The sequence below is a fragment of the Poeciliopsis prolifica genome, unplaced genomic scaffold (genome assembly GCF_027474105.1).
Source record: "Poeciliopsis prolifica strain line A6 unplaced genomic scaffold, Auburn_PproV2 SCAFFOLD040, whole genome shotgun sequence".
NCBI classification, from domain to species: Eukaryota; Metazoa; Chordata; class Actinopteri; order Cyprinodontiformes; family Poeciliidae; genus Poeciliopsis; species Poeciliopsis prolifica.
Genome location: NW_026562415.1, coordinates 3,915,850 through 3,929,812, shown reverse-complemented (window position 1 = coordinate 3,929,812; position 13,963 = coordinate 3,915,850). Strand labels below are relative to the sequence as shown.

Genomic DNA, 13,963 nt, shown 5'->3' with positions numbered 1-13,963 from the left:
TATGTGGTTCGTACATCTAATAGAGATCACTCTTCACATCCACATCTAGCATAACTGGAGGACAATTAAAGCTGTAGATGAATGTATGGTTATCTCAGAACACGACAAAGATGGAGCACTTTAAAAAGCTTTTGGTATTAGTTGTACTAGAAGGTAATTGGTTTCAGTCAGAAAATGCTTTTGTCTTATTGTATATAAATAAAGGCCTCTGAATAATAAGCAGGAAAAATAAATCACATTTTGGTAAACACCTTTTTTCTCTCTTGAATTGCTGTAAGCTCTGTGTCGACTTTTACATTGCCGTCACCAACTAATCACAGGTACTTTTTAATCCCCAGCAGAACAAAAGACCAAACCACAGTTTTTTTTTTTTTGTCAAATGTTTACTTTTGTGCTAATCAACGGCAGTCTTATTCAGCACTCATGGCAATCAATGCGCCTTTGGGAGTCAGTATACTAATAGACTTTTTCCTCCAAATCTTGCATGCATAACAAGAAATTAGAGAACAAGCACATGGAACCACAGACAAACCAGACAGACGGAAAGCTCAGGGATTCATTGTAATGCCAGTGTGACACAAGCACAAACAAATACATTGCACACATGGATGAGCATACGCATACACACACAATCACAAGGGGAGATCCAGATGGCTTATTTGTGCCAGTTCTGATTATGGTCTGATTGCTGGCTTCCAGAGAAGCTGGTGTTGGTTTGTGCCTGGAAGCTCTCTCAAAAGCGATCAGAGAGTCTGCTCATACTAATTCCTCTCCCAGATCGCCTCCAGATACAGTTGCCACGGGTATGCACAGGGCTAAAGCACTGTTAACCCAGTGTAAAGGGAGCAATGTCAAATTCTGTTCTTTATTTCTCCTGAGAAGATTGGAAAGTGGTTAAATTGTTCATTTGTTTGCGGAACTAATTAATGCTGCATATGTGTCCCTCTCAGATGGACGCAATGCACTGGAAGACAAGTGACCAATCCATGCCAGCTTCCGTGTGCAGTTTGCCGTGTCGTACAGGCCAAAGAAAGAAGGTGGTAAAAGGAGTGTCATGCTGCTGGCACTGCGAAAGCTGTGAAGGATACCACTTTCAGGTAGGTTTCCAAAGAAAACCACCAGCTTTCAAGATGTAGAAGCATAAACCAAAGAATGATACATTTGATGCTGCATCATTCAACTTGCAGCATGCAAAAAGACAATAACCTTTTCTCCCCACTTTCTGTCTGACATCAGGCTTAAATGATCACGCCACTCAAAAACACAGATTTTCTTGCCCACAGATTTTGTTGTTTTTGATGTAATGGCATCTTTCTCACTAAAGCACCTTCTTCGTTGTCAAGTCTCACTCTAACCAGTGTTTGTTTTGATTCAAGCCAAGTTGGGTGTGTTTTCCTAGGTAATGTGTTCCTCACTATGTCGCCGGGAATGTGAGCACAGGAGCTGTTGTCGTCGTGCTGTCATTTTATGTGTGTACCACTGGCCGAGCAGTTTCTCCAAAATCTCTCAGTACATTTGTTTGTTGAGGATTATCCCATCCATTTTAAGCCAACATCTTCAGAAAGTCTTTTCCTTTCTGTGGGTTGATATGCAAATTGCTCACCAAAACACATTCACCCTTGGGTGGGAGAACCCATTTCTCTGTATTAGCTGTATGATGCTTAGACATTCCCCTTGTGTTTATATTTGAGTATAACTGTCTGAATAGATGATTTTGGCAACCTCGGGTATCTGCAATTTGAAGCACACCCCTATTTGTTTCTCATATGAGTTCTTTACATGTTCTCATGTCACAGGAAAGGGATTTGTTTATGATATAATCTTTGGTCATCATATTGTAGCCAATTTAGAAGTGTAATCTGGAAGTCTTAACCGAGCCTTTTTTTTTTTTTTTTTTTTGAAGACGCCGTGTTTTTCTCAACCCCAAAGCAATTATGAACTCTGCTTTTTATTTTAAAATACATTAGGTATTTGTGAAAAAAAAATACTTTAGTGGCTCATTATAAATGTATATATGCAGAAAGAACCCCACGGATGCTCTTAACACAAATGTAAATATGTGATATGAGATGAGGGAAAGGGTCTGATCACACATTATGAAGATGCATCTCCTGTGATAATTATATCTTAGAGACAATTTGGGATCCCATCATCCTTCTTATTATGTTTCAGAATTCCAGGAGCAGGCAAACATATGTGCAAAGTGATCCCCGCTCAGGAAGCAATATAGCAGCAAAAATATTAGTCAGAGCAGCAGCTTGTTAATGAGACTGAACACTCGATCCATATTTTACACATTCATTCTTGGGCTATAAAATCAATGATCTGTTGATGTGAAGAAGTGTTATAATAGAGCAAATGCTCAAAGATGTGTGAATTGTTCCCTTGACAAGTGTGCGGCTACACAGCTACACAATCAGCATTTCTTCTCTATGTGGCAGATACCTAAATTGTTGGGATGATTTAAAACAAATCCAATTCATGTTTGCATTCATGTGGAAGGTACATACTTTATTTTAGCTGTGTTTGAATAAAATCAGAGCAGTTATAGCCAAAAGCAATTTTCCAAAGTGTTTTTACTATAGCTGGCCACCTGTAAAACTTCTACAGATTTTGTGTTCGGACCATTTCTACTGATTCGTCACGATTGAACTACTTAAATCATGACAAAAAATGTTTGCTCAGTCTTCAAGTGCAGACCTTGAATATGTGCTTCATAAAACCCCTATTTTTTTATATTTTTTATTTTTTGAGCCATTCAGAGGTGGACATGTTGGTGTTTTATTGTCCTGCTAGACCACAAATTGAATGCCAAAGATTCACCTTCACGTTATTCATGTCTGAGAGAAGAATTTATAGTTTCAATAATTATCAACCAGGTCCCAAAGCAGTGAAGCTTTCAACACTATTGCACTGTCACCTCCATATTTGATATTATATTTTTTTCTGAAATGGTGTTAATTTTGTATAGGATATTACAGTGGTTCCATTTTTGTTTTGTTAATCCGCTTAATATTTCGCACAGAATCTTGGAGGTCAAGATATTTCTAGCAATTGTGTAACATTCCATGGTAAATGTATTCTTTTAGGTCAGCAGTGATTTTCATCTGTAAACCATTTTTTTCCTGTATATTTCTTATTGTGGAATCATAAATCCTGACTTTAAATGAGTTTAGTGGCAGTCCAGTCCTGCTGTTATTTAACTTGTAGGTCTTTTAGTGACCTGGATGAATCATTGATTTGCTTGGAACTTAAGTGCGTTGTATGAACTTTTCTACAGAGCAGTGGTTATTGGACAGGACCATACAAAAGAAGTAGACATAGCATTATAATTCATGCTTAAAAGATTTGCTTCATAGACACAGATTTGTTTCATAGTCAAAATATATTAAAAGTGCCTTTGCTTGTACTGCTTTCACTCAGCTATTTAGTTTATAGATGTCAGGGCAAACAGAACCATACATTAGAAATAGAATTAGGACAGAAATAACAGAACAAAATGGTTAACACATCATTTCTACTCATTCCTTAGGCCTCAGAGTTCACATGCGAGCTGTGTCCCTACGAGATGCGACCAGATACAAACCGAACAGGGTGTGTTCCGATTCCTATCATCAAGCTCGAGTGGCACTCCCCCTGGGCCGTCGTACCAGTCTTTATCTCCATGTTGGGCATTATTGCCACCTCCTTCGTCATTGTCACTTTTGTGCGGTACAACGACACGCCCATCGTCCGTGCGTCCGGCCGGGAGATGAGTTACGTGCTTCTGACTGGAATCTTCCTGTGCTACGCCATCACCTTCCTTATGATCGCAACGCCGGATGTGGGTGTGTGCTCACTGCGGAGGATTTTTCTTGGCTTGGGCATGTGTTTCAGCTACGCCGCACTGCTCACGAAGACCAACAGGATACACCGCATCTTTGAACAAGGGAAAAAGTCTGTTACAGCACCCAGGTAAAAACAAATGCATTGATATTTTCTATCCATTATTCTGGATGTTCCACATTGAGATCTTATAACTTTGAATGAAGCTTTTTTTTTTACGCAGAAAGTAGCATGCAGTCACAAGTACACTTAACCTTTACACACACTCATTATCAGGGTTCTTGTAATCATTACTCATTTTATTTTTTACACAATATTTGAATGAGTAATGAGCTCAGCCTCATCAATTTGTAGGTGGTCTGAAGGGGGCTTCGTCTAAGTGAGTAAAATGTTAATGCAGGATTTAGTAATGCTCCAATGCTCATATTTGCTAAGCAGATGATCAGCTTTGTATTTTGTACCACCTATCTTAGGGGTATTAAAAGGTTTTATGATACATTGTGGGGCAGTCATGGAAGACATTCGTTTTTATTTGCATGCGGGACTGGGTACAACATCAAACGAGAAGGTATTCCACAAGGAGAGGAATTACAGTCCTGTTTCTGGACCCTTTTTTTTACTCAAAAAAGGGTCAGGTCGATCCTTGAACCTCTGATTCAGAAGGAAGCTTTCTTCTTGGCTGTTGACCAGTGGACCGGATCTTTGTCTTTGCAGAGTTTCTAAGGGAAACTTAGACATATTTTAGTGTCTGCTCCTATGCACCAAAGGAAGAGTTAGGGGTGCCAAGGAGGATCAAGGTCCTTCTTGGCACACTTTATTGAAGGTTTTCTGTACACATTCAGAAAAAGGCCTGGCTGGGACAGACTCAAAATTTACTGAATGGACTATATAGTTCTTCAAGTTTGGCACAAGAAAGGGTGGCTTGATAGACTTATACCAGATTGTTCCTTTCTCTGCAGGTTCATCTCCCCTGCCTCGCAGCTCGTCATCACCTTCTCTCTGATCTCAGTTCAGCTTCTCGGGGTGTTCCTCTGGTTCGCTGTGGACCCTCCCCACATTGTAGTGGACTATGGAGAGCAACGGACCCAGGACCCCATGTCAGCCCGTGGAGTCCTCAAATGCGATATCTCTGACCTGTCTCTCATCTGCTCCTTGGGTTACTCCATTCTGCTCATGGTGACATGCACAGTTTATGCCATAAAGACACGAAGCGTTCCCGAAACCTTCAACGAGGCCAAGCCCATCGGATTTACCATGTACACCACGTGTATCATCTGGCTGGCATTCATCCCCATATTCTTTGGCACATCACAATCTGCAGAAAGGGTGAGTATGCTCTACTACTACATTATGTGGATATGAGATGCCAGACTAAGAGTTGTAGAGATGGTAGTACTGCTGTGTTGCAGCAGTACTACTGCAAGGAAGCATGGATCAACTCTAAACATTTCTCTGCAGAACATAGTATTGTTACTAATTGATCACTGCTATTACTTTGCCATTTTACTGGTCAGAAGACTTGTATCACCATTTTATCTTTTAACTCTAATTCTTTAGCTGCTTGGAATCCCTATTTAGGGATACATTAACATGTAGCAAGTGTACTAGCACATGCCTTAAATCCCAGTTCTCAAACTTTTGAGATGAAAACCCCCAGCTCTTGATTTTTAACAGGCAGATGCATCAATTAGCTTCTGCAATATTACTGGCTTAGAACCAACATCTCCTTACGGCCACTTGTTTGTATAAGAGGATTTTCTGACTCCTGATTAACTGGAGCTAAGCCCATACTTCAGTTTTCCATAAGGCTGCAGCAACGACTTAATTAATTCTGTATTTTTTTGCAAATATGATGGCTGTGAAATGTGAATTGGCAAGATCAATGACTAAGTTTTCATCTTCTGACTGACTTGTTCAGTAAAAGGCACTTTGGTTGCCTATAATTTTTAAATATGATTTTACAAATGTACAAATGAATGAATAAACAAACATACATGTAAGGTTTACAAATTTTACCAAGTCTCCATCGGAGTGTTTTGATCTATGCACAGATTCTGAAAGTGTGGATTCCAAGCTTTCCAGCAATATAAATAATATCAAACACAATAGTTTATAAAATGAAGAGTGTTGGCACTATGCAAAGAAGATCAGAGAGAAAATAGCCCCCAAAGTTTCAAAAGAATTGTCCCCAAAGCTGGTGAGCTACTTGAGGATTGTTAAGGTTGTTCACTGGGAACAAAATGTAGCTTTTGTCTGGCGTATCTGGTTAGAACTATGTATTCATGGAAGTTTTCAGCTTTTGTTCCATTTTTCATATGTAATAATTTTGAGATATTGCCTTGTGAGCCTTTGTTTGTCATGGAGTTGTCTGTGAGCCCTGAATGTCAGTGCTTAAATTAATTAACCACAATCACCTGGTTGGCTGAAACCAACTACGAGAGTGTGAATAGCCAATATGTCCAATATGTTGATTAGCTGTGAAACATTCCTCCACATCTAGAAACGGCTCCGATTTACTCTGTAAACAGCTGAATTCAAACACAATTTGCTATGTTTAAAACTTTTGAAACTCCCATTTAAAACACGGGGTGGTTTTGCCATGAATTCAACTAGAATATTTTGAAAAGAAAACCTGAAAATATTTCTACAGAAATTGTTGATTTTTATCTTTTTTTTTCTTTTCCATTTCTGCCCTGGTGACTTGTTTCTATTGTTCTCTAAGCTTTCATGGAATCTGAATTTCTGCCTGCGGAGAAAGACTGATCTGAAAATCTGTGGTTGGAATTTGAGGACTTGTACAACAGTCGTATAAACAATTTTCAGTTTATGCGTTCAGATTTAAATACCTGAATTGTTATATAGGCAGCAGAAAGAAACTCGCTAAATCAAGTGATGTTTGTTTCTATGTATATGGTGTTGTTCACAGAATCATCTGTGACCTCTCAACACTCTGTGTTTGCACCTCACTGTATTTTACTGAATTGGCTTTCTTGGTTTTTGGTTATAATAAAAAAGCAAGCGATTCTGTAATTGGATTCCAGCTACAATTCAAAAGTCAAACTATATCCCACACATATAAAGACAATTCATATAGACCAATATACACAGCACTTAAGTGTGTCTTTACACACCAGAATACCTAAAATGTAAGAAGACGCAAACATTACATATTTGATTTCTCTGACTTACTTAACCAACTTAATTCCATAGTTTAAGAGGCAGCCACAGAAACTGACACACGCAGTAAATGTCAATACAGCTAAGTTGATTTATAACAGCTCACACATAGCAAGCTGTTATTTGTTTCTGAATCTGGAGCTGCAGTGTGTTATTGATTCTATTCCTTGATGGTGTGACTGCTCTGGCTTTAACAATAAAACACTTCATATGCTCATTGAGATTCATGGAAGGACATTGATTGGAGCTGTCTTTTGTTTTGCTTCACAAAACTGAGCATATATGCATTTGTGAAGTAAATGGGTATTTATTTTAGACATAAATAAACTGGCATACAGCTGTAGTTATAAATAGGTTTGCTGCACTGTGGGTGTTTCACAGACCTTGTGTGATATCATCTTGTATGTAAACAATTTTGTAAAGCGATTTTTGCAGCATGCTCCTCGGGACCAGTTGTCCTGCATGTTTTAGGTATTTCCCTGCTGACACATACCTCTCTTATATAAATGGGTGATTGACAGGCCACTTAAATCTTTTCATTTTTGTGACGACCATAAACTTTCTTGTAGTTTGTTGTAATTGTGTGTGAAAAACGACAGTAAAATTCATACTGTGTGGCATGCATTTTCAGTTTACTTACTTCACAGAACAGCTATATTGTACTGAATTTGAATACCAATTTGACTCAATTTATTAGGTGACTTCTGAGAACCATTCATTGCACAGTGTATTGTTTTGAGGTATCAAGGTTAAGCGGGTTGAATACAAATACAAGCCACACACTGTATAATTGTTCTTCCACTTTCCATTCTTGCATTACTTTGCTGGTCTGTCACATAAAATCACAATAAAATAGAAATTTGTGGTTGACTCATCCGGAACCTTTCAAGTCATTCCTTCATTTTCAATTCTTTCTTTCCTCAAAATTGTGATGTCAAAATTGTTTTGTAGTGTCAGTCAGGCGATTTTTATTCTTTCTTTTTAAAACTGAGCCTGTTTTCCTTTCAAGTGGGATACCACTCTTAGTCATGTGGAAAACAGCTCACATAAAAGTGATCCAGTCTAATCACACATTGAGGAAATCAAACTTTCACAGTGTTTTTTTTTCCCTTTTGCTTGGTTTAGCTTTTTACCAAATAATTTGATGTGTTTCGGGGAAGCTATTATTGCAGGAAGTTTGAAGTGAATCTCAGAGTTTTTCTCTCTCCTCTTGCGTGCCACAGTGCTTGTTCTCATGTTCCCACATCCTCACAATAAGTTCTGACGAGTATAATCAGACAATAAGATCACTTGCTTGCTTTGCCGACATGGAAGCTTCACTTGGCTAATGGTTTCAAACAGGTCTTCTTATTGCTGCTCACAGGTTTTTTAACCTTCAAACCACTGATTGTGAATGATGGAGTGAGCCTCTGACTTTCTATATCATTTCTTGGTTTTTGCCATTTATGGTTGCCACATCATTGCTACAGATTGTGTATGTGTGTTCCTTGGGTGAATGTGTGTGTGTGTGGGTGTGTGTGTGTGCGTGCGTGCGTGCGCGCGCGCACACACACATTATTCACAGTCACTCACTGGAGTGGCTGAATGGCGTCCAAGCCATGTTTGCTCCGTTAATTAGCATGTCCACCAGCAACTTCATATGCATCTGCGGTAAAGTGTGTTTGCGTTGTGTGTTGGATTTAATTGGAATTTCCAGTGCCACGCATTTGCACGTCTCTGTGTGTTGTTTCTAATTGGAATATCCTCTGGAGTGTGTGGCAGCTGGCTGGCTAACAGAGAGAGAGCAGAAGAGAGGGAGGAGAGAGGAGTGAAAGGAGTAAACAGGTAATGATGTGACTTGCTGATGGGGCTTTAATGAGGAGAGCTCTACCAACTGTATAAGTTTGTTTTTAGATAAAGGGGAGGAGAAATATGGCTACACTGAATTTGAGACATTAAAAGAACAGATAGATTCACATATTGATTAACTTTATGATCTGAAATACTTAACAGCAAAGTTTTGGTACTTGGTCATAGGTTCATCTGTAACAAGGATACTGTTTTGGGTTAGTTACGCCCTCTGAATGCTTTTATATAGTCCTATAAAAAAATAATTGGCTGCCTTATGGTTTTCAGACCATCAAACAAGTTTTAATGGCAGGTGAAGATGTCAATGCAACATGCATTGTGATGATGGTTTCATTTTTAAGGGAATGAAGCCTTCTAATCAACCTGGCTCTATGTGAAAAAGTAATTGCTCCCTAAACCTCATTACTGGTTTTGCTACTCTTAGCAACAATAGCTGGCAATATTTGTTTTGTATTTTCTATATTCTTTTATATTGCTGCAGATTGATTTTTGCCTGCTGCTGTCTGCAGAATTGTTTGAATTCAGTCACACTTAACAGCCTGCTAAGTCACTACATCTAAGTCTAGACTTTGACTAGGCCACTGTAAAATTTTCTTTTTTGTTGTTTTTACTTAAAGATGGACTTGTTTACGTTGTTTACAATGTAGCAAGGAGTTTTTTTTTTTGTTGATGTCTTACCATCCTTAGTTTAAGTATCCGTATGAGTCAGGCATGTGGTTATGCATTTGCCTGCAAACCCTCTTACTACTTTGTGTTTTGCTGTGTTTTGGATGGTTTTGGCTGCAATTTGTCAGGGAAAGCATTCTTGGTCACCTTCTAGTGTGGCCTGCATAGTGATCCCGGTCACAGCACTCCTGAATACACACCTGGCTCTGAATCCCAGCAGGTAAAAAGAACAGAGGAAGAGAAAGCGGCAAATGTTACATGGGAAGGAAAAGCAGCTGAAGTAGAAAGTTTCAAACACAAAGAATTACATAAAGCCTAGCTGTGAAAGAATAAGAAAGTGGGAGATCAAACTAGAAAGAAACGGTGAGATGGATCCTTTACCATCACTGAGTGCTGAAGTATTGTTTTGAAAAAGGTCACGCTACCACGCAGAGGATTTTGGCTTCATATCGCTTCTTCTGCACCCTGCAGACATGTGAAAGGTTGTGTGGTGTAAATGTTCCAAGTGTGTGTTTCCTCTCCCTACTTGCTAGAAACTCAAACCACAGGATGCATTCTCTCTCCAACTGCCTCTCTGTATGGGCCTCATCATTACTTTGCAGGATGCAGTGGGTAGAAGCCCAATTTATTTCTCCCTTGTCTGTTTGCTCTGTCTTCCTCTTCACTTGAATTTCTCCTTTTGTCACCATGTGAGCTTCGTCTCCTGGTCTGCTCCAGGTGTCTTTAATAAGGGGGACTTGTTATCTCATGTCTCCCGCAGAGCAGGAGGCAACCATTTTGCTTCACCTTTGCAAAACCACTCACTGCGAGGCGATATATGAATGTTCTTTCTTAAATCTGGTGTCTTTGTACCTAAATCGCCTCATCGTATTTCAAGGTGATTCGTTAAAGACGCTTTGCCTCAACAGGTTTATCTTGATCTCTTTAATTTCAGGTACACAACAATCACTCTACCTGAAATGGAAAGAAAATCATCCCGATCGCTCCTTGATCAAAACGTTAAGCACATTTTAGAAAGCCAGTCTTCTGTGCAAATTCTACCCAATTCGCAACTAAAGAAGTCAAGATTTTTTTTAATAGCCTTACCTGCTTGACCATCAATTAATTAAGCCATATTAGGAGAAGCGGAGTCGCATGTGAACGAACAGCTCCAGTAAAATAAAATGAAAAATGCTTTACAGATCCATAATTTTAAAGTTCTTTATTGTCTTTTATTACAGATTAGCATTCATTAGCATAAGTAACTAAACATCTGAATATACCCTGGGAAATGTAGACCCGTACTTTAATTTCAAAAGGCTACAAACATTTTCAAATCCAGCACATTCCACTACGGACAAGGGACTAAAATCGAAACTTTGGTACAAAAGGTGTAGGGGAAGGTGCACTGTGATGCATTGTTTGTTCAAAATGACTATCAGTGGAATGAGGTCATCACCAGTTTAACATGATTGGTATTAAATTTGTTTGGAATCAATAGGAACCTTCAGAATACTTGTCATCTAAATGATTTACCTCTGAAAGCTGCCGCTTTGGTTTGATTACCCATTCAGAGGTTTATTTAGGCTGATATTTTTGAAACCATCCACTGCAGCTAAACTGAATATTTACAACTTCCACAATCTTCTCCTGAGTCTGATTCGGTTTTACGTTATGTTTGTAGTAGAATATTGTGATTTTATTTTCTTAAATGTTGAGTTTAAGACATCAATTTTATTTTTTAATTGGTGAATTGTCATATGTGATGTTTTTAGATTTTCAAGAAATTTTAATGAAGAATGTGAAATGCATTTAGTTATTGACAATGTATTAAATGTTTCAAGTTGAAATATTTTGTTGTTGAAACAAAAGGTTAAGAAAATACTTTTTTTTTTTTTTTTAGAAAAGTTAAATTTGTTTTTGTATGTATTGTATATTCAGACAATTTGGAAAAATATTTGGATTTATATATAATTTTGTCAACTAAATTGACAGTAGATTCAGTCAGCAAAATTTTATCCACCACAAGCTCCAGACTAAATTTTGACATTTTAGTCATAAGACTGAAACACAATTCTTAACAATTGCTGTTAAAATTAACACCACTACACATGTTGTAAAACCAGCTAAATTTTCAACTTTTTCTTTTGTGTTTTTGTGACATAAGGGGACATTATTCATTAACAGCTGGTCAAAAGGAAGGGCAGAGAGAAAAAGGAGAGGAAGATGTGCAGTAAGTTTACTGGGGTCATGAATTGAACACAGTTGTGTTGAGGACTAAAGCCTCCTTATGTGTTGTTTGTTCCTTAGCCAAGCGGTGCCCCAGAATTTTGAATTTATGAGTTGCTGCTCACCAGTCAGGTCCAGTCGAGCAGAAAATAGGCAGATTCTGGTCACCTGCCAATTTCAGTGTGCATCTCGAGGATTCATCTCGTAATATTGACCTGTATTATTTTTGTTCTTGTTCAAAGATTACACCTTATTTCCTGAAATATGCGAGGACCAAAGACGGTCAATATTTACCCTTCACAAAGTCATCTTCCCCTTCTTCACAACTTGCATAGAAATCTTCGTCTGGTCGATTTTCTGCGCCCAAACAGATTTCTGTGGGTAATCGCAGTGGAGAAACTGGAAGAAAAACGATGTTCAAATGAAAATAAAGAAAGATAGTTTAATGTGTTAAATTTTGCAAATATATTTCAGAGTAGATATGCAAGACAAAATGTTGCAAAGAGAGAAGGAATTGGAAAGTGTGGGTGTGCCGACTTACTTTACCACAGATTAAGAATCATAAATTTGCATAGTTGTTGAGCATGAAAGATAAAAGCTGTGTGCATGCTGATAAATGTGAATAGATTGATAAAGATCAAAATGTCAAATTGAAATAGAAATGTAATGCAACCCATTCTGAAAGAGGCTGTATAGATAAAACGTGTCCTTTTATTATTTAGTATCTGGATGGATATATCTGGATGGATAACCTCCCTCTTATGAATAATGCTCAATGAAGTCCTTTTGACTCCTGTTTTATTTAACCAGAGCTCCTCTTAATTTTATGCCAGGTTAGATAAAAAATCTGAGATCTAAACTAAAGGTGACATCTAAATGAAAAGAAAAATAATTTGACAATTTAGTTTCTCAGAATATGTTTGATTCACCGATTTGGGGAACACTCTGCATGTTTTTTGCACAAAGAATCCAACAGTGTACTGAAAACCTTGAATATCCCAAATGAGAGCACAATGCTGTTCTTTGTAATAAAATAGGAGATTGACAAAATGGCTCTTTGGGCATCAGTTTTCAATCAGGCTTTATAAAACTGACACTCCTACAATAAGAACAGCTCACATACTTTGTTATATCATTATTTATTCATATTGTTAAAATATTTATGAAAATAAGAGAACTCAATTCAAGATATAAACTTCAAAAATATTCAATAAAGTTCTTATGTTCTTACATATCAACTTATAAATCATGCATTACAATGCAGATATCAACAAAACACAGATATCTCCAGTATGCATTTGTTTTCTGTCCCACATTTTAACAAAAAGCTTCATTCTGACAGAGTAGCAAGTTAGTTTTGCCCAGTAGTCTCTTTATGAAACACAGCATTTTTTTCATTTCTTTCCAAGGAAATTGTTTTTTGATATTTTCACCAAGAACTTGAGATATAGTTGGTTCCAATGAATTGCATCATACTGTGGGGATTCTACTCACAATTGATGGTGATGTCAAGCTTTATCAAGAACCAGGTGGAGTTTAATATGAATGTTGATATTCCAGCTGACTGGCAATTCAAAACACACAGCCAAATCTATATTGGAATGTAGTGGAAAAAGCACAATGATTTTTACAAGGATCTAGCCAAAGTATTTTTTGCAAATAAGAATAGCCAAAACCTTTGAACTCTAATGCGACTTGTTTTGTCATATCGACCTTAAAGGCTTTAAGATTGTTTGAATCATCCAAAAATATTTCTTATGTTCTCCGTGTGCAGATTATGTGATTAAAATATACGCTTGTAAATTAAGTTTACAACTGCACTGGCTGTCCTCATGGGGTCAGTTAAAAAAAAAAGACCTTGATCCGATCAAATCGTTTTTTTTTTTTTCCTCATCTCTGTGTTTATTTCAGCTCCAGTGTTACAAACTGTAGCAGCATTTTCACAATCATTTGAGGAAATGTTTTTGAGGAAGAAACATCTCCTTAAATGTTTTTTGAGAAAAAAACATTCCTCAAAAACATTTGTTAAAACTGAAATAGGTGTAGTGGGCTGAATGCAAATGCTCTGCAAGCTACAAAGGCTTAAATGTGCAGAAAATTCAAACAAAGCCATGTAATTTTGCTTCTACCCCTTTTATTCTTCTAATGTTGGATTTGCGTAAAATAAACAAAAATAAAAACAGACATTTGCGGTTTTACATGGTGTGAAAAAAGCTAAAGCAATGTGAATATATTTGCA

The 13,963-nt window shown here is 37.6% G+C and overlaps 1 protein-coding gene across 4 annotated transcripts in view; it reads left to right on the top strand.

Annotated features, from left to right (window-relative positions):
- Positions 1 to 13,963, top strand: part of grm8a (glutamate receptor, metabotropic 8a) — a 224,189-nt gene that overhangs the window by 201,395 nt on the left and 8,831 nt on the right. For all 4 annotated transcript variants that reach the window (XM_055054646.1, XM_055054645.1, XM_055054648.1 and 1 more), the window contains 3 exons: positions 951 to 1,097; positions 3,533 to 3,954; positions 4,785 to 5,151. In XM_055054646.1, the coding sequence (XP_054910621.1) occupies positions 951 to 1,097; positions 3,533 to 3,954; positions 4,785 to 5,151 (936 nt within the window). The remainder of the gene's footprint in view (positions 1 to 950; positions 1,098 to 3,532; positions 3,955 to 4,784; positions 5,152 to 13,963) is intronic.